The following is a 21,655-nucleotide window of genomic DNA, read 5'->3' as shown; positions in this document are numbered from 1 at the left end:
GGCTCCGTGCTGTCAACACAGAGCTGGATGCACGCCTTGAACTCACAAACCGTGAGATCAAGACCTGAGCTGAAACCAAGAGTTGGATGCTTACCCAACTAAGCCACCCAGGTGCCCCTGATTTATCCATTTGCTTCTTAACATTTGCTGTATGCGATTTTTTTCCAAATGGCTTTGATTTTTACCACCCCTAGTGTTCTGTGCAAAACAAGGGTACGCTTTTCTAGTAAAAATGTTTTGGTTTACATCATCTTTGATTATAGCCCCAAAATATATATAAATTAAATCAATAAAGAATGGTTCATTCATATTTTAAGGCACCATGTCTCTAAAGTTAAGGAACCTATTATACTTTGCTCTCTCATTTCAAACATTAACACATGAGAAGTAAAACCGCCAACTTAATATTCAGTTTGAATCATAAGTTTAGTAGAATAAATAAAGTACTTTCAGAAATCACAAGTAGGGAATTAACAGGCTAGAGGCTGAACTAATAATCTTGACATGGTTTGATTTTCACTTGGCTTATTCTTTTCACTCTGTTACCTTTTTATTTACACATCTAAATGAAATGCAAATTCTACTGTTAGAGGGTACAACACAGGTACTAACCGAAGAGACACTTCCATTCATTCTCTATAACCCTGGATATTTATCCTGCTTTAAAATGTTAATCTCTCATGTCTTGAGCCTCTTACTGAGCAGCGAGTGCTTATCTGTGCACAATCCATTTCTCTTTCGGCTGGGATTTTCTCTGGGATCCGAGGTGCCTTCACTGAGCAATTCCGAGTGTGCTTCGTTAGGCATCTGCAAGACAGGCGCAGGCGCACAAACTCCAGCAGGCGCGCCCCCCCTCCGAGCCGCCTGGCCTCTGCAGGGCCGACTCAACAGGCCAGCAGGCAAACAGGTCACTATGACACTGGCTGTTCCTCTCTAACCCTGGTGAGTATCTTCTGTGGACCTTTGAAATGTGAGGTCAGCATAAAATCTGGGACTCCAGGGGCGCCTGGGTGGCTGGGTCGGTTAAGTGTCCGACCTCAGCTCCGGTCATGATCTCACAGTTTGTGGGTTCAAGCCGCGCATCGGGCTCTGTGCTGCCAGCTCAGAGCCTGGAGCCTGCTTCGGATTCTGTGTCTCCTGAGCTCTCTGCCCCTCCCCCGCTCTTCTCATTTTCTCTCTCTCTCTCTCTCTCTCTCTCTCTCTCTCTGCTTCCCTCTCAAAAATAAATGAACATTAACAAAATTAAAAAAAAAATTTGGGACTCCAAGCCAAAATTTCAGAAACGTGTTCGCTAACTCTAGCATCCGATTCTCATTGAGAGCTCCCTTTTTTGTAGGCTCCTTTTCAATGCTTGCTCAGTTCTCAGCTACGATTCTGTCCTAGCCTTGACAAGCTGCTCTTAAACTGCAGGTAAGAATTGATTTCTAGAATCGGTTTGTGTTCCACCAAGAAACAGAAGCAGTCCTGTTAGCAAACCATTTTCTCTCAAAGGGCCTAATGTTTTTCCATGAGAAGGACCTTGCTGAGGGTGCCGTATGTGCGGGCGGCTTCGAGGCACTGAGTGTTCCTTTGTGTGTCCAAGTCATAAACAAATAGCAAATTATGCAACAAAGCCTCTCAAGTTTTTGCCTCTCTGTTTCCTGAGCTGGGGAGCACTTTCTCACACCCTGGGCGGCTCAGGGAGAGAATGGAAAGGCCCTCTGCTGGAAGCACATCAAATGCAGAAACTAGGCCACTTGGTGCCAGATGGTTCTCAGGCCCCAGAATTTGAAGTTTATACTTCAGTTCACTTCAGGACAGAACCCTGGCATTTTGGAGCCACCCTGCTAACGCTTCTGCTGCTTTTGAAGAGTGATGTGCAGTGGGGCGCCTGGGTGGCTCAGTCGGTTAAGCGTCTGACTTCAGCTCAGGTCATGATTTCATGGTTTGTGAGTTCCAGCCCCGAGTCGGGCTCTGTGCTGACAGCTCGGAGCCTGGAGCCTGCTTCGGATTCTGTGTCTCCCTCTCTCTCTGCCCCTCCCCTGCTCATGCTCTGTCTCTCTCAAAAATAAATAAACATTTAAAAAATTAAAAAAAAAAAAGAATGGTGTGCGGGAATCCGAGGCAGCGTCAGGTGACCCTCCAACAGGAGGATGCTTAGGACATTTTTAATCATTTCTCTTTTTATTTTGAAGGCCCTCTTTGCAGGCTGGAGGAGTTTTTTTTCGGAAGGAGGGTATGAGAGTGATCCAGTAATAATGGTTCTTTGGTTTTATTCCTTTCAAGTGGTAGGATGCTTGCCTTGAAATTTAATTGTGCACTCAAAATTGCAACAGTAAGCCAACCCTAGCAAAGGTGGATTTTATTCTAAAAATTATTGTACAGTTTTTTTTAATTTGCATTCCTTTCAGTTAATTTTCCAAAGTTTTAACCTTTTCCTCTAAAAACAGAATAGCAGACTCTTACCTTTGTTCTGCACGGAGTATTCTCAGAGGTCACACTCTCACTTCTGGCTCCGATGGCTTCTTCCACAACTACATCAAGGGAGATATAGTGGAGAAGACAGGATAACATAAAATATTTAAAAAAAAACATTTTTGGGGCCCCTGGGTGGCTCAGTCAGTTAAGCATCCAACTTCAGCTCAGGTCATGATTTCGCAGTCCCTGAGTTCGAGCCCTGCATCAGACTCTATGCTGACAGCTTCAGATTCTGTCTCCCTCTCTCTCTGTCCCTCCCCCTCTTGTTCTCTCTCTCTCTCTCTCTCTCAAAAATAAATAAACACTGACAAAATTAAAAAAAAAATTTGTGGTATCTATAGAAGTACGCTTCATGAAGAATCAAGTAAATGTAATGTGTTTAAAACATGTCACTATTAGAATTGCTGCTTTTAAACTTTTATTGCAGCATTCCATCATTATCATTTACAAGTGGCACTGAACCTGCTAGGTGTGCTTCCTTCACGTTATTCAAAGGAAATTCGGGGCGCCTGGGTGGCTCAGTCGGTTAAGTGGCCGACTTCGGCTCAGGTCATGATCTCGTGGTCCGTGAGTTCGAGCCCCGTGTCGGGCTCTGTGCTGACAGCTCAGAGCCTGGAGCCTGTTTCAGATTCTGTGTCTCCCTCTCTCTGACCCTCCCCCGTTCATGCTCTGTCTCTCTCTGTCTCAAAAATAAAAATAAACGTTAAAAAAAAATTCAAAGGAAATTCTTTGGCCCACGGTCAGTAATGCTCCAGCTCTGAAGTGACTTTGAAGCAATGGTGACAGATTTGCCTATCCTACACTCTTCTACCCGGCCTTTCCAAAGGACCTGCGTTAATGCAGGTGTGTGAGAAAAGTGTGCCAGGGGTGAGTGTGAGTGTGCCCTTGGTCCAAAGACAGTGACTACATCACAAATAACTTGGGCTGACTCTCAACTTTTCCAAGATCGATCATCTATGTTGTATGCTCTGTTATTCCTGGCTTCTCAGCCTTACCCTAACCCCAAACATCTGAGAAGGGAGCAGAGAAGTTGAATCTTAAAGATATAACTAAAGCAACCCCAAAATATCTTAACGTTGGACAGTATGTTATGTGTTTCAACATGGTTTTTACATTCCTAGTTTACTTTCAATCTCAGTTTATGCTTATAACAGAAAAACAAATTAACCTACCGAATTATATAATATAGGTAAGCAAAAGCTAAATTTCTATGACAGGGATAATTCTGAATGGCAAAAAAAAAAACCCTCAAAAGTTAAATGTAATAAGTAAAATAGACAAGTCAAACGGTTCAGCATATAGCAAATGACTGTTGACCTGTAACCTGTAATTTTTATTAATAATGTTTCTTGCATTTTCATGGTACAATGCTGAAATACCATATCCTCCCGCATCTGTGGTGCACAGTACAATGCAGACATGCAGTTTTTGAAAAGCAAAAACAGATAAGGGCGCCTGGGTGGCTCAGTCAGTTAAGTGTCTGACTCTTGATTTTGGCTCAGGTCATGATCTCACAGTTCGTGGGATCGAGCCCTGAGTTGGGGCTTGGTATTTTCTCTCTCTCCCTTGCTCTCTGCCCGTCCTCCACTCTCTCTCTCTCTCTCTCTCTCTCGCTCTCTCTCTCTCAAAAATAAATAAAATAAACTTTAAAAAAAGTGAGAACCAATAAAAATAAAGTTGTGTCAGTTCCTTAAAAACCTAGATCTGTAGTTATGGGAGTGCAAACAGAAATTTTTGATTTAACTAAGAGTCTACATAGTTATTATTTTCTTTTTCTAGTTCTTTTTCTAGTTCTATATACAAAGTCATATGTTCATTTCCAACTGCTTTCACTTCTGTCATGAAGAACAAGCACAATCATATATGACTGGGTGTGGGACAGGGTGGCATCTTAAACATCTGTGAACAGACCTGTTAGAATCTCATCGAGTTGGTCCACCATAAACTTGGCATCTTCTTCAGTGAAGCACATAGGTGGTTTTATTTTAAGCACATTTCTATGAGGTCCATCGGCACTGAGAAGCACTTGCTTTTCTTTCATCCTAATTAGTGCAGGAAATATATGTGAGTGCACACAAATGGTAACTAAGATTATTTAAGAATGATGTAGGGGTGCCTGGGTGGCTCAGTTAAGCATGGACTCTTGATTTCAGCTCTGGTCATGATCTCGGGGTCGAGAGATCCAGCCCCGCATTGGGCTCCACACTGATCGCACAGAACCTGCTTGGGATTCTCGGTCTCCCTCGCTCTCTTCCCCTCCCCCACTTGCAAAAAGGTTCCCTCCCTCTCTAGAAAGAAAAAGAAAAGAAAAGAAAAAAAGAATGATGTGAACACAGAGCAGTTCAATATTCTCATGCATGTGTCTCAAACTTCCCTTATTTGGAGAGGTGGGAGGAAGTAAAGGAAGCTTTCAAATGGGGGGGGGAGGGACATCTTTCAAGCCAGGACACCAGTCAGGTGTGGGGGTGTATTTACTTGTAGATGACATGTTGAGCCTCATCTGTGGCGGGGGTCCTTTTCTGCTGGTCCTTCACCAAGTCAATTCCGATAAACAGGCCAATGCCCCTGAGGAAGGTAAAGAAAGAAAACTTGACAGATACTCTATCAGACACTGCACTGTCACAAAAGATTAACATTGTCCCTAAACCTCATTTTCATTTAAAGCTGGATATGATTCCCTGTAGGGGTAACTGTTATTGATTCTAATCCAAGATACCAACCCACTGTCACAGGTCTTTCTAGTTTTTGAACCAAGTTGTTTTTCTCATCCAGCTTTTTTTTTTTTCTTTACTTAATTGTAAAAGAAAAGTCTTAAAAACAACCTTGTCATACTACTTAGCTTCTCAGGACATTAATGATGATAAATATGTAAAGTTTATATATATCTATGAAAAATATCAAGTTTTCCGGGATGTCATTTTATTTATTTATTTATTTATTTATTTATTTAATGTTTATTTTTGAGAGAGAGAGAATGAGTGGGGGACGAGCAAAGACAGAAGGGGGTACAGAGCTCAGAAGCGGGTTCCATGTTAAGGCAGAGAGCCCAATGTGGGGCTCGAACCCGTGAACTTTGAGATCATGATCTGAGCCGCAGTTGGATGATTAACCTACTGAGCCATCCAGGCGCCCCTCCAGGATGTCATTTTCAATAATTTTTGAAAAATTATTTACAGTTACTTTAAGTTCCTTCTTCTCATCCTTTACCGGCTGAAATAATACTGGCTTTATTTTATTTATTTATTTATTTATTTATTTATTTATTTATTGAAGTATAAAAGTCAAGAAAGGTATACACCCAAAAGTTAACAGTGGTGATATCAGGGTTCTGGATAAAGAACAAATTTTGTTTTTTATGTTTTTCAGTATTTTCTAGATTAAATTTTATGTAATTTATTTTAAGTTTATAAGATAAGTTATTTTCATTTGGAAAAGTGAGTAACCATATGACAATCTCATGATAAGCCCACCTGATATCTCCTATTAACGTATGTTTAGCCTTCTGTTTATTGAGTAATTCAGTAAGATAATCCCCCACTCTTGTGGCATTTCCTTGAAGGTCTTCACTTTCAATTACATTCAGGACAGCCAAACCAATAGCAGAAGATACTGGATTTCCTCCATACTGCAGAAAAAAGATAAAAACATAATAGTTGAATTAGTGGTATTGCTTCATCTATGAGAAATTTGGCTCATACATAAGCAGATAAAGATATAATTTCAATAAGTTTTTCTCTTGTGATGGAAACTTTTTAGATTTAGGATATAGTGTGATTCTATTTATTTACGACTGAGTGAAAATTCATTCCGAATCATAGTCTCCATGCCGCATAATTGGTATGAAGGACTATCATGGAATTTATTAGTTCATCCAAACAAAAACGAGACACTGCGTTGGGAACTAAGAATTTCAGAATGTGGTTCAGTGAGGGGGATGTGGACTTCAGTCCCTGAACAGTTGTGTGAAAACAGCTACGCAATGACATTTTCTCCAAATAATTTATGTCCTTGGTTTGAATCTTACTATTAGTTGTCACAAGTCCTAATACACATACTGCACAAACTATAATAATTTTTCCAAGCTTAAAGTTCATGACTTTTGGGGGTAAAACCAAGGAAATAAAATTTCCCAAAGATAGAAAATTTAGTATCTCCTGTGACAGCCATATAACATTTATAGTACTGTATCATCTAAACACTTTAGAAATGCTTGGGGAATTTAAATGTGATACAAAATAAAGGCGATCATATCATCTGTGAGTGAAACATAACCTGTAGAGTTTAGTAAGGCAACCATTTATTACAAGAACAATTAATCATTTTAGGAAGGGGAAAGATACACAAGGAAAAATACAAGAATTATGCCAGATAGAATGAAATATGGTTAGATCCAAGTTTGGCTAGTGTCCTGGGGTGGTTAGCTGGCAATACTGAACTTTATTCTTTACTACATTGGCAAGAAGTATAAGAACATGCATTATTTTTCCCTCTTAGCATAAACTGGGAGGCCAAAATTTACCGTATTGAAGTATTCCATCCCAGAACTGCTGAAGGCCTCCGCAATTTCTTTGGTTGTTACAACACACGCCATTGGGTGGCCATTGCCCATTGGTTTCCCCATCGTGACAATGTCTGGAACAAAATCTTCACCATGCATTTGGAAGCTCCAGAAATGTTTCCCAACTCGGCCAAAGCCCACCTGAACTTCATCAGCTATAAACACACCTCCTGCTCTGTGTACATATCTGAAAAGCAAAAAGGAAATCTAATGCCTTCGGGTCACGGAGGGTCCCCAAACCCACCCACGAAGATATAGATTATGGAGGACTTGAAAAAATGTCGTTAACTTGAGGTTTGTAATCATTGTCAAAAACATTTCAGCGCTCAAATCCCCAAAGCATCTACGTGATGTCACTGACTTTGCAATATAATCACATTATTTCCAGATTAGACATATTCTATATTATGGAGGTTTGTGCTGCTTGATGTAAGCTCTACTGTGGCATTTTAAGTGGGAAGAGAAAGAAGTGAACCAGTAGTGTTTAGCAGGGTTAATCTTCCAATTTTACTGATTGGTAAGCATGGGCACCAGCCAGAGAGGATGCCAGGCTGGGGAATGGAGCAGGGTCCTGGAGGCCCCCTGCTGGACCACAACACCCTTTATTTGCTGGATCTTGGAAAGGTGGAGGGGCTCCGGGGAGTCCCGGTGTGGCAGGCATGCCTAAGTGGCTCTTCACCAGCTAGTCTGCAAGTACTTCAATATTTTAACCAGTATGGCCTTGTAGAACTGTCACAGAGCCTTCAGTCTGACCAAGGATGCCCAAGTCAAGTACATACTCTGCCACTTTCTGGAAGTAGCCTGCTGGAGGAATTATTTGTCCGCCACAACTCTGCATGGATTCAGCAATAAAGGCAGCAATCTACACAAGAGAAGATGGGGTCAAAGTCCATTAGGTTCCCCTTGAACCCCCTAAAAACGAGGACTTTTTATAGAGCAGGTTATTTTGGGTGGGAATGTGCCTGTGGCAGGTGTCAGACAGGCCATTTGATGACCAAGAAAAGATGTCCGTGCTGGAAATGCAAACTGATCTGAAGCATCAGTTTCGGAAATTCCACAGTACCAGTGGAACGGTGGAGAGGGCGACTTCCATTTCTGTTACTAATTTAAATGCAGTGTTTTCATGAGGACTGGCTGAACGAGAATGATGTTTGGATCAGTCTTTGATATGAACTTCTAAAAAATTACCCAGGTTCTAAACCCATTCCTGTGGCGCCTGTTTCCTCAGCTTGGTGAATGAGGATTGCTTGCGCCCGGAATCTGCTCTAAGGAAAGGGGAGAGTGACTTGTGGCCACGCGCTTTAGTTACTGCGCCTTATTTCTACTTCTTACCCTGACCCAGGCTTAACTCAATGGAATTAGGCAGTTCACAAAAGGAACTGCAGATGAAATGCTCTGGAGGGGAAGAAAATGGGGGCAGAAAATAGATACCACTGAATCAAGCGGAGAAAGCATAGACATAGTATGAGATATGAAGTCAAAAGAACCAGACTACATCTTAGTAACTCTATTACCTTGGCTTACGTTCTTCCCTTTGGAATATTTCATTTACTAGCTATAACATGAAGCCACTGGACTTAAGAGATTGCTTCTCTAAAATTCCCTGACCTTGTAAGCACATCTAATATTCTGAAGCATCCATCTTCTATTTGCTCATTGCTTTCAGCATTCTTAATAGGAAAGCATCAATTCAATAACTACTGAATGCTAATGTGCTCCAAAAGCTATGGGAACCTTTGCAGCAGCAAAAAGACCATGTGATCTTAATAATGTAAGCATTTCCCTGGAAGAACTGTTTACCGTTTGTGTAAAGAAGAATAGGCTATGCTTGAATAAGAAAAGCCAAAAATCAAAACAAAACAAAACAAACAAACAAAAAGGAAAGCATATGAAGCTCCCCACAACAGGTAGAGCTGAGGGCTAGCTGCGCAGATAGCACATCTGAAGATATGGAAAATGAACGGAATGGAAAGAAAACAGTTAAGAAATGCAAATGACTCTCCAGGCACTAAGATAAAAATATTTGAATTGGAAAAAGCAAAGACTTCCTTTTCATCAAAATGGAGGGTTTTTTTTTTATTGCCATGTTGATGCCATAAGCCAGTTTAAACGCAAAGCACATGTCAGGGCGCCTGGGTGACTCAGTTGGTTAAGTGTCCTGTCGGACTTCGTCTCAGGTCATGATCTCGCAGTTCCTGAGTTCAAGCCCTGCGTCGGGTTCCATGCTGACAGCTGGGAGCCTGGAGCCTGCTTCCGATTCTGTGTCTCCCTCTCTCTCTGCCCCTCCCCTACTCGTGCTCTGTCTCTCTGTCTCTGTCTCTGTGTGTGTGTGTTATGTGTGTCTCTCTCTCAAAAATAAATAAACATTCAAGGCAAAGCACATAAGTAACCCCCAAATGGGCTGAGAATTGATGTTAAGCTAGTAGGGTGACGACTGAGAAAATGGAAACTCTTACTCTGGGGGATTCTGGTGCTGTCTTAGAAGTCTAGGTTCAGATTGGAGAAACATCTTTTCTGCCTTGGCTAACCCGGGCTGTGCAGCTTCGGGACAGTTGAACCAGTTCAAGGGAAGCACCAAGGCGTCCTGGGCCTGGGAGCCTGCACTGGTTCTGAGGTCCCAGGACCACTGTGCCTCTTCCCCTCCCTCCATCATTTGGAAGAGTCTTTCCTAATCCTCTCCTCCCCTACCCCTTTGGACCATAGTCTGCCTCCCACTGAGAAGGGGAGAATTAAGCCATAGTGATTGCATTTCTAGAATAAATAAAAATAGATAGTTTTAGAGGCATGATTATAATAATGAACTTTTAAAAATATGAACCAAGTGAAATGTAAGCAGAGAAGAACAAAAAGGGCATTGCGCTCTAATCCTTTTCGCCTCTCCAATTCTCACAATGATTTCAATCCATCTTATAAACAATGTTAAGATGTTTTCAAAGCTGCAGATACCAACCTTTCTTCCACTGTTATGAGCTTCTTCAATAATTTTCTTCACTTCATCTGCATAAGCGCCGGCTGGGTCTGCATGATCTTCTCTGTATTTTCCTCTGTAAGTATCTGGAGTTGGTGCCTGAAAACAATCAAATGGTAGAGTTTCTCAAGATTTACTTCTCGGACAAATGAGCCTTAAAAAAAAGGCATTTCGGGGTGTCCGGGTGGCTCAGTCAGTGAAGCGTCCGAATCTTGATTTCAGCTCACATCATGATCTCACGGTTCACAGGTTCGAACCCTGAGTTGGGCTCTGTTTTAATGCTTCAACAATTTGATTGATTTCTTTATTGTCTTTCCTATTTATTTTACTTCATAACTCTGTATAATAATGTAGCATAGAGCAATTTAGTTTTAAGACATTCATACACAGTAGATTCAACTCTGAATTTCAAGCTGGCATCAGTGACAGAAAAAGTAATTGAAGACCAAAGGCAAAAATAAAATAAAATAAAATAAAATAAAATAAAATAAAATAAAATGACAACTGTAAATACTAGCTTTCACTACAACTGTACTAATTTGCTCATTGTGACACTCATCAATGGATTTTAAACCACGTCCTGTCATTAACTAGCCTTTTGACTTTAGTAAGTCACATAACTGCTTTAAATCTTAGTTTCTTTTTCATAGTTTTATTTTGATGAAAGGATCGGACTGGATTATCACTAGGCATTCTTCCAGTTCTAACTTTCTGATTCTTGGATTCTAAGATACTTACCACATGCACAAATTCTTTCTTGACATCTTTGCCCTTTCGGAATTTGTATGGACTGATCTCAATTAAAGATGATAGGTGACCATGGTAAGCACTGAAAAGAAAAAGAACAGTAACCAAAATCACTCAGCAAAGGATGTTTTTGTAGTATATGAAAAACAGTATTCCTAATCATCCGGGAGAATCTAAACCTTGGTGCCAGATTTAATTCTACGGGATCTAAGTTTTCATGGCAAGACTGGCATTTAATTTGTCCAGTTCTCCTTATTCGTGTAATAAAACACATAGGAAACCAAGTATGTGTCCCATAGACAATTTTTTTTTCAACAGGAAAAAAACCCTTAATTTCTTAGGATGATATTAGATGTACTAAATTATATTGTCTACATGTAAAAAATTATTTTCTATAGCTTCATGAAAAACTTTGTAAGTATGTATTCTTTAAATGTATTTGACAGTTACATTCTAGTAAATTTTAAAAATAACTTCATATCCCAGAATGGGCTGTGTTTCTGTCTGGAATGGTTTCTGTGGGATGTCTGATTGCATGGGCTGGCCAAATACAAGTCAGGAAGAGCATGAGATCTCTTCAAGAAGAACTCAGATTGAGAGGTAGCCAAGTGGCTATGAGATTCCTTTCTCTCACTTAAAATACAGGTGGCTATAATATACCCTTTTCTGTTTCTTTCCCAAAGGCATAATTAAGAGATCTGGAAAAGAAATTTTAAAAAGCCCAGGAATAGATAAAACAAAGAGAGAAGACTTCCCTTAGCATAGATTAACGCATGCTACAAAGCCATAGTAATAAAGTTAGTATGCAGAATAAGAACAAGGAGAAGACTGGGGCAGAAAAGGACCTCAGAGACACATCCACACATAAATGTAACACAGTGGACACCAGGGGGGTTTCATACAAGGCAGCAGAAGAAAATGAAGAACATTTTCATGATATGGGGAGTGCAGTGGGTGTAGAGGGAGAGATATTAGCAAAACTTAGAAGACACAAATTGTACAATGAAAATTTTATCTATTTGATTTGATCAAAATTAAAGATTCCTGTTGAAGGATATCATGGACAAAGCTAAAAGACAGATGATAGGGAAGGAAAGGATATTTGAAATGTCTCAAACTAAAAGAGATTAACTCTATGGTGGTTCTTAACTCTGCCTGCATAGTAGAATCACTTGGGGAAACTTAAAAATATATACTTCTGATTTTCTTTACTCGGTCTGGGGTGGGGCCCAGGCACTGGCATTTAAAGAAATTTCCTAGGTAATTTTAAGACACAGTCAAGGTTGAGATCTTTTGATCTAGACTATACAAGTAAACACAAACCAACAAGAAAAGGATGGGAACCCCAACAGAAAAATGGGCAAAGAACACGAACAAGTAATTCTCAGAAGAGAAATCACAAATGCATGTAAGTTTATGAAGAGATACTCAAACTCATCATTAGAAAGCTGCAAAGTAAGACAACATTGATATCATTTTATAGTCACTGGACTGGCCAAAATTACAAAAAAAAAAAATGAGAAAGCAGGATACTATTAGGTTTTGGTGGGGATAGAGGGAAATAGAAAATTTCATGCACTGTGTAGAGTGTTGCAACCATTCTGGAAACTGATCTGGTAGTATTTAATCACATTAGCACCATAGTACCCCTATGGACTAGCAATCCTGTTTCCGGGTGTTTACCCCTAAGTGCTTCTTAGAAAGGTCCATAAGGGCACATGTACAAGGATGCTCATTGCAGACCCACTTGTGGTAGCTAGGAGCAACGGACAGTGACAGTATCCATCAGTGGGGGGAACCACATGTAGCTACTGAGCACCTAAAATGCATTGGCTCTGAATTGAGATGTGCAATAAGTGTAAAACATACACTGGATTTAAAGATTTAAAATATGAAAAAAGAGGGGCACTTGGGTGGCTCAGTCTGTTCAGCATCTGACTTCGGTTCAGGTCCAATCTCACCATTTATGAGTTCGAGCCCCACATCAGGCTCCGTGCTGACAGCTCACAGCCTGAAGCCTGCTTTGGGTTCTCTGTCTTCCTCTCTCTCTGACCCTCCTCCATTCAAGCTCTGTGTGTCTCTCTCTCTCAAAAATAAATAAATGTTAAAAAATTTTTAAGAAAAAGAGAAAAATCTCAATATATCTTACATCGATTAACTATTGAAATGATATTTGCAAATATATTGGCTACTGGAAAAATTTAAATGTCCTATGTGGCTCACATATTTCTATCAGACCACACTGAATTAGAAAAATAGATGTACATCTAGCAATATAGTCTTGAAACAGTGCTGAGGGGGAAAGTTTGAAACAGAAAAAGATCTATGACAATTTTTATAAAATTAAAACAGATTCGCAAAATATAATATATAAGAACACAAAAATAAAAGATATACACTAGACACATTAGAATAGCTGTCTATAGGTGACGGAGAATGGAAATTTAAAAAGAACCAACAAATCAACTGTGGTAGGCAGAACAATGCACCGCCCCCCCCCCCCCCCCCCCCCCCCCCGTGCCCACATTCTAGTCCTTGGAACCTAGGAATATGATACATGGCAAAGGGAACCTTGCAGATGTGATTAAATTAAGAATCTTGAGATGGAGAGATAATCCTGGAGAGTCAATGTAATCACAGGTGTCTTTACAAGTGAAAGGAGGAGGCAGGGGGTTGGTGGTCAGAGGTTGAGGATGGAAGGGGGAGGCAGGGCAGTGGAAGGGAGGGACTCCAAGCAAGGAATGCAGGCAGCCTCTTGAAGCCCGGCAAGGCAAGAAAACAGAAGGAGCTTCAGAAGGAGCACAGTTCTGTTGACACCTTGATATTGGCCCCATGAGACCCATTTTGGATTTCTGACCTATTCTCTCTGTGAGAGAATACATTTGTGTTGCTTTAACCACTAAATCTGTGGTAATCTGTTATAGCAACAATAGAAAATGAATATGCCACTCAGCACATAAAACAAGAGAAGCCTGTATAAGGGCAAGAAATGAAGAAGAAGTTCAATTTAAGCTTCTGCGTCTGATATTAGTGGAGAGGTAGAAAAAAAATAAAAGAAAAAAATCTTAATAAGGAATGGAGGTTGTCAGCTTTCTTGTTTAAATGTAAAAATTCATGTTTAGAAGGTGAGATTAAATGACTGTTAATAGTCACAAACTGAGAAAGTACTATCTTTTACTTGGTTTCTAAAATAAGAAATTTGTCCTAAATTGTTGGGGTCCCTGGGTGGCTCAGTTGGTTAAGTATCCGGCTTCGGCTTAGGTCATGATCTCAAGGTTCGTGAGTTAGAGCCCAGCGCTGAACTCTGCACTGACAGCTTGGAGCCTGAAGCCTGCTTGGGTTTCTGTGTCTCCCTCTCTCTCTGCCCCTCCCTAGCTTGTGCTTTCTTTCTCTCTCAAAAATAAATAAATAACATTAATTTTTTTTAATTTGCCCTAAATCATTATCTTTTAAATTAATTACAGTGGATAATCACAATAATGATGAGAATGTATAGAGTTTTAAGACATCAGTTATGTTTTTATTTTGAGAACAATTGAGTTATGCAGTGTGGTGGCTCAACAAACAGTTAATGTGTAAAAAGCAAGCCCTGATTCATGCAAAGCCCATTAGCCATGACCACAGCATCCAAGAGATCCTCCCCCGTTTGCAGGAACTTCAACAGAATTAGGTATTCTCCAGGCCTAAGCTGGCCTTGATACCTTAATACAGAATAAAAATCATTGTGCCGCCCTCCTCCACATGGGCTTGTGGTATTTGGTATGGCCAGGACCAATACGATTTTGTGTCTGAAGGAGCTTCTTGCTTAGAAGTCTTGCATCCAAAACTTACTGGTCAAGAGTGATCACATCTTGGTGGCCTCTGAACTGCCGAGCCAAGCGTAAGGCTAAGTCATTGGCTTCAGATCTAAGATAACACAGAGACAGGGATCAACATGACATAAGCTTAAAAAAAAATGTTTCAAAATGTTCATTACCAAAGTTGTAAGATCCCAGTTATTCAGAAATGGATGGAGAAGTAAGTTGCAGTCCTCTCTTTCCCCTTTAGTCTTGCTCACCCAGCAAATCTCACTTCATCCTTCTAATACAAGTTCCCCAGAGGTCTTCAATAAGGAATGAGACACACAGAAGAAACCCAATTCAAAGGATATGCTGCTCAGTTCAAATTTCAGCCTAGTTCAGCCACATTAGTAGGTGGCGGACTTGGAGGATGTCAGGAAGCCCGCGTTAAGCCTCATCTCGGAGGAATGGCAGTGCGACAGCCCCTTAATTGGAGCACAAAACTAAGTTGTACTGACCCAATATTTGATCAGCTCCTCATTGATACAATGGAGATCATAATTTTTCTTTCTGGTTTTGGCAGTCTAAATATACTACTCAGACACAGAGGAAGAAAATAATCATTTGTGGGATGTTTGCTCTCTGCCAGACATCATATGGAGTGTTTTGGTTGCATTTATTCTCAGAACTCCTCTGTATGGCGGGGGCTGCTGTCTCCTTTGTATGGATGAAGCAATGCCTCAGAGAGGTTAAGGAGCTCTCTGAGCTCTCACAGCTAATAAGAGGTAGAGCCAGCATTCAGACCGTTTAACTTCAGGATTATGCTTTGCACCATCCCAGGCTCTGCTGCCTCTAGTCTCTGGTGACAGTGCTCTTGGAAGCAATCCCTTTTTGACAGTGTAGGATTCTTTAGAAGTGAAAGGCAAATATTATGGTATTTAATTCATTGAAGGCAAAGAAATGCTTTATAACAACAAATTGGATCCTAAAATTTCTTCATTCTTTACAAAGAAAAAGGAATGATCTTCTGCCTACAAAATTGGTTTTAAAATCTCATTGAAAAGAGAAATGTGAATCACAATATCATATGATCAAACAGTTACAGAATTTCTAATAGTTTTAATCATATATACATACACATAATTTTTAAAATATGAGTTTAATGCTGTATGTACAAGTCTCCTCCCAATATAATATTACATTCTGAGCTTTTCACATGTCACTATAAATGTATTCTCAAACACATATTTTTAACGTCTGCAGAATATTCCATAGAATGGATACAGAATAACTTGAATTTACGGAACTTAAAAGTTGGAACATATCTATTCTTTTGAATTTAGTCCTTCCTTTTTTTGTATTTGTGTCAGGGAAATGTTTAATTGCCTAAGAAAACAAGTCAATCAAAAGTCTTACAGGGGCGCCTGGGTGGCTCAGTCAGTTAAGCGTCCGATGTTAGCTCAGGTTATGATCTCACGGTTCGTGAGTTCGAGCCCCACGTCGGGCTCTATGCTGACAGTTCAGAGCCTGGAGCCTGCTTCAGATTCTGTGTGTCTCTCTCTCTCTCTGCCCCTCCCCTGCTCACCCTCTATTTCTCTCTCAAAAAATAAATAAACATTAAAAAAAATTTAACGGAAGTCTTACAAAAGTTATATCCATTTAGTAGAATTCCTTCTTTGCTGAAATCCATTATTTGTGCTTCAAAAAAAACTGCCCAGGCCCTACTGATTTTTTAAAAAATTTTTTAAATGTTTGTTTACTTTTGAGAGAGAGAGAGACAGAGTACGAGTGGGGGAGGGCAGAGGGAGACACAGAATCTGAAGCAGGGTCCAGGCTCTGAGCTGTTTATACAGAGCTGAAGTCGGATGCTTAACTGACTGGGCCACCCAGGTGCTCCTTTATTTAAAAAAAATTTTTTTAATGTTTTATTTATTTATTTTGAGAGAGACAGGGTGAACAGGGGAGGGGCAGAGAGAGAGGGGGAGAGAGAGAGAGAGAGAGAGGAAGAGAGAATCCCATGCAGGTTCTGCAGGATGTGGGTCTCCAACTCACCAGAACATGAGGTCATGACTGAGCGGAAATCAAGAATCCGAGGCTTAAGAGGCTGAACGACCCAGGCAGGGGGTCCCTATCGATTTTTTTAGCTGCTTCCTCTAGTGTCTGAAGAGGTGAGTGTCATACGACTGGTTAGGTTTTGTCACGTGAGAACCAGCTTGGATATTTTTGCCATGGTTACAACCCAGGTGTCTCTCCTTTAGGGATACTAAAGCATTCTAGATATGCTTTCCTTACCTTTCACCAAGGGAAGCCCTGGTAATAAAAAGTTGAGTGACATGCACATGTTAATCATCAGTGGCTGTGCCAAAAACCCCGGAGCATGCCGTCCACAAGCTCATGGAGCAAAAGCAGAAGAAAACCAAACCGGCAGGGCCCCCGCGTGTGTTCACTTAATAAGTGGCAAGAATCTCAGAAAAACTTTTTAGACGTCTGTGCTCCACCACAAATCAAAAAGAAAGATACGTGTGAGAGAGTAAACAAAGAGATGAGTGGGAATGGGGGTGGGTGGGAAACTTCGACACATACCCTGAGTTTGTAAAATAGCAAACAGAGAGCGTCTCCGGCAGGGTTGCTGAAAGGCGCCTGGCATACTCAACAATATTGTCGTGAAGGAATCGAGAATTTGTGTTTAGCAGTTCCATCTGTTTCAGGGCAGCCGTGACCACTTCCGGGTGACAGTGTCCCACTAGAATTTAGAAGACAAAGCAAACAAACAAACAAACAAAGAAATTACAATTTTAAATTCCTAGGCAGTGAGGGGGATTCTGAAGCAAGAAAAAGAGAAAAAGAAAAAGTTGAGCTTCCTTCTCTCCCATGTTGCTCTGTAACTTTTCCTGGCAGGGACGACTGACCCCATTCAGCCAAGGAGCTGCAGCCATTGGCAATTCCTGGGACAAATATCAGTGGTGCTCTGTCCGCCTTACTCCACAAACGTATCCTTCACGGCACAACAAAGACAGGACATGTACCGTGCGCCACGTTGTTGATGCAGTCCAGGTACTGTTCACCTCTCTCGTCAAACATGTACTGCCCCTGGGCTCGCACTATTTTGATGGGATCCGCAGCAAAGAACACTTTGCATGAGGGCCTAGAGATAATGAAAGGAAACACGTTGGTCTGGGAGGACTGCTCGGTGTTTTTCCTTTTCAATGAAGGTCATGATCAGTGGAAAATTACAGTTACATAAAGGAAAGGGAAACACAACCTGGGTGACATACATTTAAAAAAAATTTTTTTCATATTAGCCTGGAACCTTTCACCTTAATCCCCCATTCGTGACCCTGCTCATATATTTCATGTATTTGTTATATGAAATTTGCCATGATTTGACAACTCAGTTTAGAGGCACATGGATCAACTCTGACAGCTCTGATTACACCAACCAATAACTAATTTTCCTTTGGGAAGTTTTGTTCTACCAGAAAAAAAAAACAAAAAAACAAAAAACTTTTTTTTTTTAAGGTTGACTATGTTCAGGAACTGATAAATATTACAAATATTTAATCCTCCCGACAATCATATGAAATAGGGTTATTATCATTCTCATTTTTATAGGTGAGGAAACTGAGGCTCAGAAAAATCAAGACACTTGTTCAAGATTACACAGCCAACAAGTGAAAAAAAAACCTGAATTTGATAGTAGACTGTCCTAATACCATAGCTCAAGTCAGTATCTGCTTGTTTTCTCCCTCTCCCTTTCTGATCTAATTGATAAGAAATGAATAGCACTAAAAGCTAAATATAAATAAATTGGTATTAAATACTATAAAAGAGATTTTATAGGAGACCATTCCCATGTCTTTTGAGTGGTACTTGTCCTGTATCAAATGGATTTGCCATTCTTAAATAATGAAATCCAATTATTCTTCTAATCCCTTAATCCATTATTTTGAGCATAATAAAAAGTCATCCATATTTTGGGTTACTTGGATGACTGTCTGGAATATAAATTTTAGAATGTCTGGAGTATAAATTTTAGTAACATAGAAACATCACGAAAGTTTTTTTTCTTAGCTCTATGGATATGTAGAAAGTAAAATAGAATATATTATTTTTATTTTGGTGATTTTGCATGCACAAAAAAGTGCCACATGCATTGGAGGTATTTTGGAAGGTAATGAAATGCTTACATATTAAATTGAAAGTATTTTATTTATTGCGTATAAGTAAAGTAAAATACTTTACTTTAGAAAGTATTTTAATTATTACATATAGGTAATCTTAATTTAAAATTGCCTCAGATTAAGCATCATCAGTTAAAAGGAAATTAATATTTAATGAGAATTTCTTATTAGCTCAAACCCAACTGTTAGTTTATACTCCCCGTTAAAAGCCAAAGGAAACTTTTGTCATGAATGTGGGCTAGTAACTTCAGACTGCATCCTCCCTTGCTAACGGTACTTTACACGTTGCACTCAGACTTCAGGTAAAATTTTTCAGGGCTGTCCATGGTGATATTTCTCCTTTCCCAAAATTTCTTCTGCTCACACTAGAAACCATTGGGTTTTCACTGGAATCTAATTATATAGGATTGAAAACTAACAGAAAAAGACAAGGGGGTGATTGAGTAAGGAGAGAGGAATGGGACCATTTTGGCTTCCGCTATGCCGGGTTGAGAGAGTTCCTTCCAAGCAATCTCCCAACAGGCCATCTAGAAACGTCTGGGTTGAGACCAGGAGACCAGTAGGAGCAACCGCCTAGCATTTCTCAGAAGTAGATACTAGTTCTTTTCTTTCTTGCGTCCCTAGTCCTCTCTCAGTGCTTGTTAATTACATGTGAGTATTGCAGGCCTTTGATTTTACAGTGGCCACAATCATCATCTATATTTACATGTGCCTTTTTAGAAACCAGATCATGCTTATTAATCTCACTTGCTCACTCCTGTGAAGCAGAATGTTATTCCTACTCCCACAGAAGAGGAAATTAAAGTAATCTGACAGAGGTCACACAGGTAACATGACACCCTACTAGGACCAGAGCCCAGGTCTGACCTAACATTCAGTGCTGTAAGCTTACCGGTATTTTACCGAGTCGTTTATAAAACGCGCAAAACAAAAGGAGACTGGAAAGAACATTGCATTTTTTCATTGTAATGAGGGCACAGCTTATTTTACCCTTAACAAAGTGTCTTTTAAGGTTTTCTTTTGGTTGGATTAACCCTTTATCTCCTAACCACGCAAGCAAGAAGAAAAAGTTCACTTTCAACAAAAGTTGTCAGAATTAGTTTGTTTTCAGAGCCACTGTCGAAAATATTTTTGAGGGGCGCCTGGGTGGCTCAGTCGGTTAAACACCCGACTTCTGCTCAGGCTCAGGTCATGATCTTCGGGTTGGTGAGTCTGAACCCAGAGAATGGGCTATGCGCTGACAGGTTAGAGCTTGGAGCCCGTTTGGGATTCTGTCTGTCTCTCTCTGTTCCTCCCCAGCTAAAACTCTGTCTCTCTCTCTCTCTCTCTCTGAAAAATAAAGATTAAAAAAAATTTTTTTTAAATATCTTTGAGTTCACAGTTTTGAGAGCTTTCGGGTTGGTGGGATTTGGCGCAGGGCTACCCATCTCCGTCTCAGCCCCCATCCCTGGAATAGTTCCCCTCCTAGATCTATTAACCCTCGTGGGACAACTCTCGCAGCCGCCGGCAGCTCCCAGGCAGCGGCGGGGGGCAGAGCGCCCGGACTGCGCGGGAGCAGGCTGGCGGCGTTCCCTCCCGGCGGAGGCGCGGCGGGCACCGGGGGCTGGCGCGGCGGGCGGGCTGCGGCCCGAGTGCGCAGGTGCGGCTGCCGGGCGGCGGCGTCTCGCGCTCGGCGGGCCACCGCCCCGGGGGGCCTCGGCGCGCCGCGTTCTTGCTCGCCAGCTACCTGCCCCGCTTCGGCTCCCCGCCCCTGGCGCTAGTTACCGAGCCCTCACCCGATGTGCTTCCTCCTCAGCGCCAGGGTGTCCTGCTTGCTGTACAGCTCGCACATGGTGGCGCGGCTGCCGGGCGCTCCTCGGCTCTCCCTTTCGCCTGCGAGCGCCTGCCTCGCGAGGCTGCCCCAGCGGCGGGCCTTTCCCGCCGCGGTCCCTCGTGGGGTCCCCTCGCCCGGGGCGTCTGGAGTCACTGGTGGCATCAACTAGCTGGGGTCATCTCCCTTTTAAGTCTTGCCCTGCCTTTGCCCTTCGCCAAGCCCCACCCTCCTGTTCCCCCTCCTCCGCCCGGGTGCCCGCTTTGGCGAGTCACCGGACTAGCCACTCATTCGCCACCACCCGTGCCCCTCAACTAACTGACTCCGGCTCCTGCCCTGCGGTTCCCACTACCCCTCCCAATCGTTGCTACTTCTTTGGACTCGCCTTTGATTTCCCGAACTCGACCTTGCCTTTGCCTTTCTTCCTCTTCTGCCCGCGAATTCATTCCTTCCCACTTTCTTTCTTGTTTCTTTTTGGTGTATCCCATTGTGTTCTTGTAAACGTTCAAAGATAGGCGCTCTCTGGAGATCAGACCCTACCACTGTAGGGTCTCACAGTGAGCGTATTCCAATACCAAAACCTATCATAACTAAAGTAACGTCACATGCCCTAAGGATCAGTGACAGGGACGCAGCCAGATACTTGTTGGGAATGATAACTCAGTGTTTCAAAGATCGACTGTAACAGTAATTACACTTCTAATTTCTCTCCTACTATACGGATTATGAAACATATTCACGTGATTTACCTGGTTCAGTCCTTCAAACAAACCCTGAGAAATGATGAGGAGAGTTGTTATGCCATTAACATAAGACGAAAGAGATTATTCCCTGTCACATGATTACATGTCTATCTGGTGGTGCATTTGGAATTCATTCCTAAATTTCTTGACTTCCTTTGGGATGATCTTCACACACTGATCAAATTGGAAGTTCAATATCTGGACAAAGTTAATGCTGATTAACTATAACATTAAGTCATAAGTTATCTTAAGAACTACAGATCATCTGATTTAACTTCCCTGTTCTGTCGATAAGAACAACGAGGCACAGGAAAGGTCTTATTCAAGGTCATGCAACTATTAGCCATAGAGTTTAAACTAGAGCATTTCCTTCTTTCTGTGTTTTGAAAGGCAGCAAAGAAAGCTTAATTTA

The 21,655-nt window shown here is 41.3% G+C and overlaps 1 protein-coding gene across 1 annotated transcript; it reads right to left on the bottom strand.

Moving 5' to 3' along the window:
- Nucleotides 1-447: 447 nt before the first annotated feature.
- ETNPPL (ethanolamine-phosphate phospho-lyase) lies at nt 448-20,660 on the bottom strand. The gene is made up of 13 exons (XM_042933947.1): nt 20,466-20,660; nt 17,536-17,654; nt 17,093-17,252; nt 14,562-14,636; nt 10,722-10,812; nt 9,966-10,082; nt 7,795-7,877; nt 6,977-7,202; nt 5,928-6,082; nt 4,933-5,022; nt 4,369-4,499; nt 2,446-2,513; nt 448-807 (listed from the first exon to the last, which is right to left on the bottom strand). The coding sequence occupies exons 1-13, from the start codon at nt 20,519-20,521 to the stop codon at nt 679-681; spliced, it is 1,500 nt and encodes a 499-aa protein (XP_042789881.1). The 5' UTR covers nt 20,522-20,660; the 3' UTR covers nt 448-678.
- Nucleotides 20,661-21,655: the final 995 nt, after the last annotated feature.

The sequence above is a fragment of the Panthera leo genome, chromosome B1, assembly GCF_018350215.1.
Source record: "Panthera leo isolate Ple1 chromosome B1, P.leo_Ple1_pat1.1, whole genome shotgun sequence".
Taxonomy (NCBI): Eukaryota; Metazoa; Chordata; class Mammalia; order Carnivora; family Felidae; genus Panthera; species Panthera leo.
Note: the sequence above shows the minus strand (reverse complement) of the source record. Positions and strands in the feature narration are given on the sequence as shown.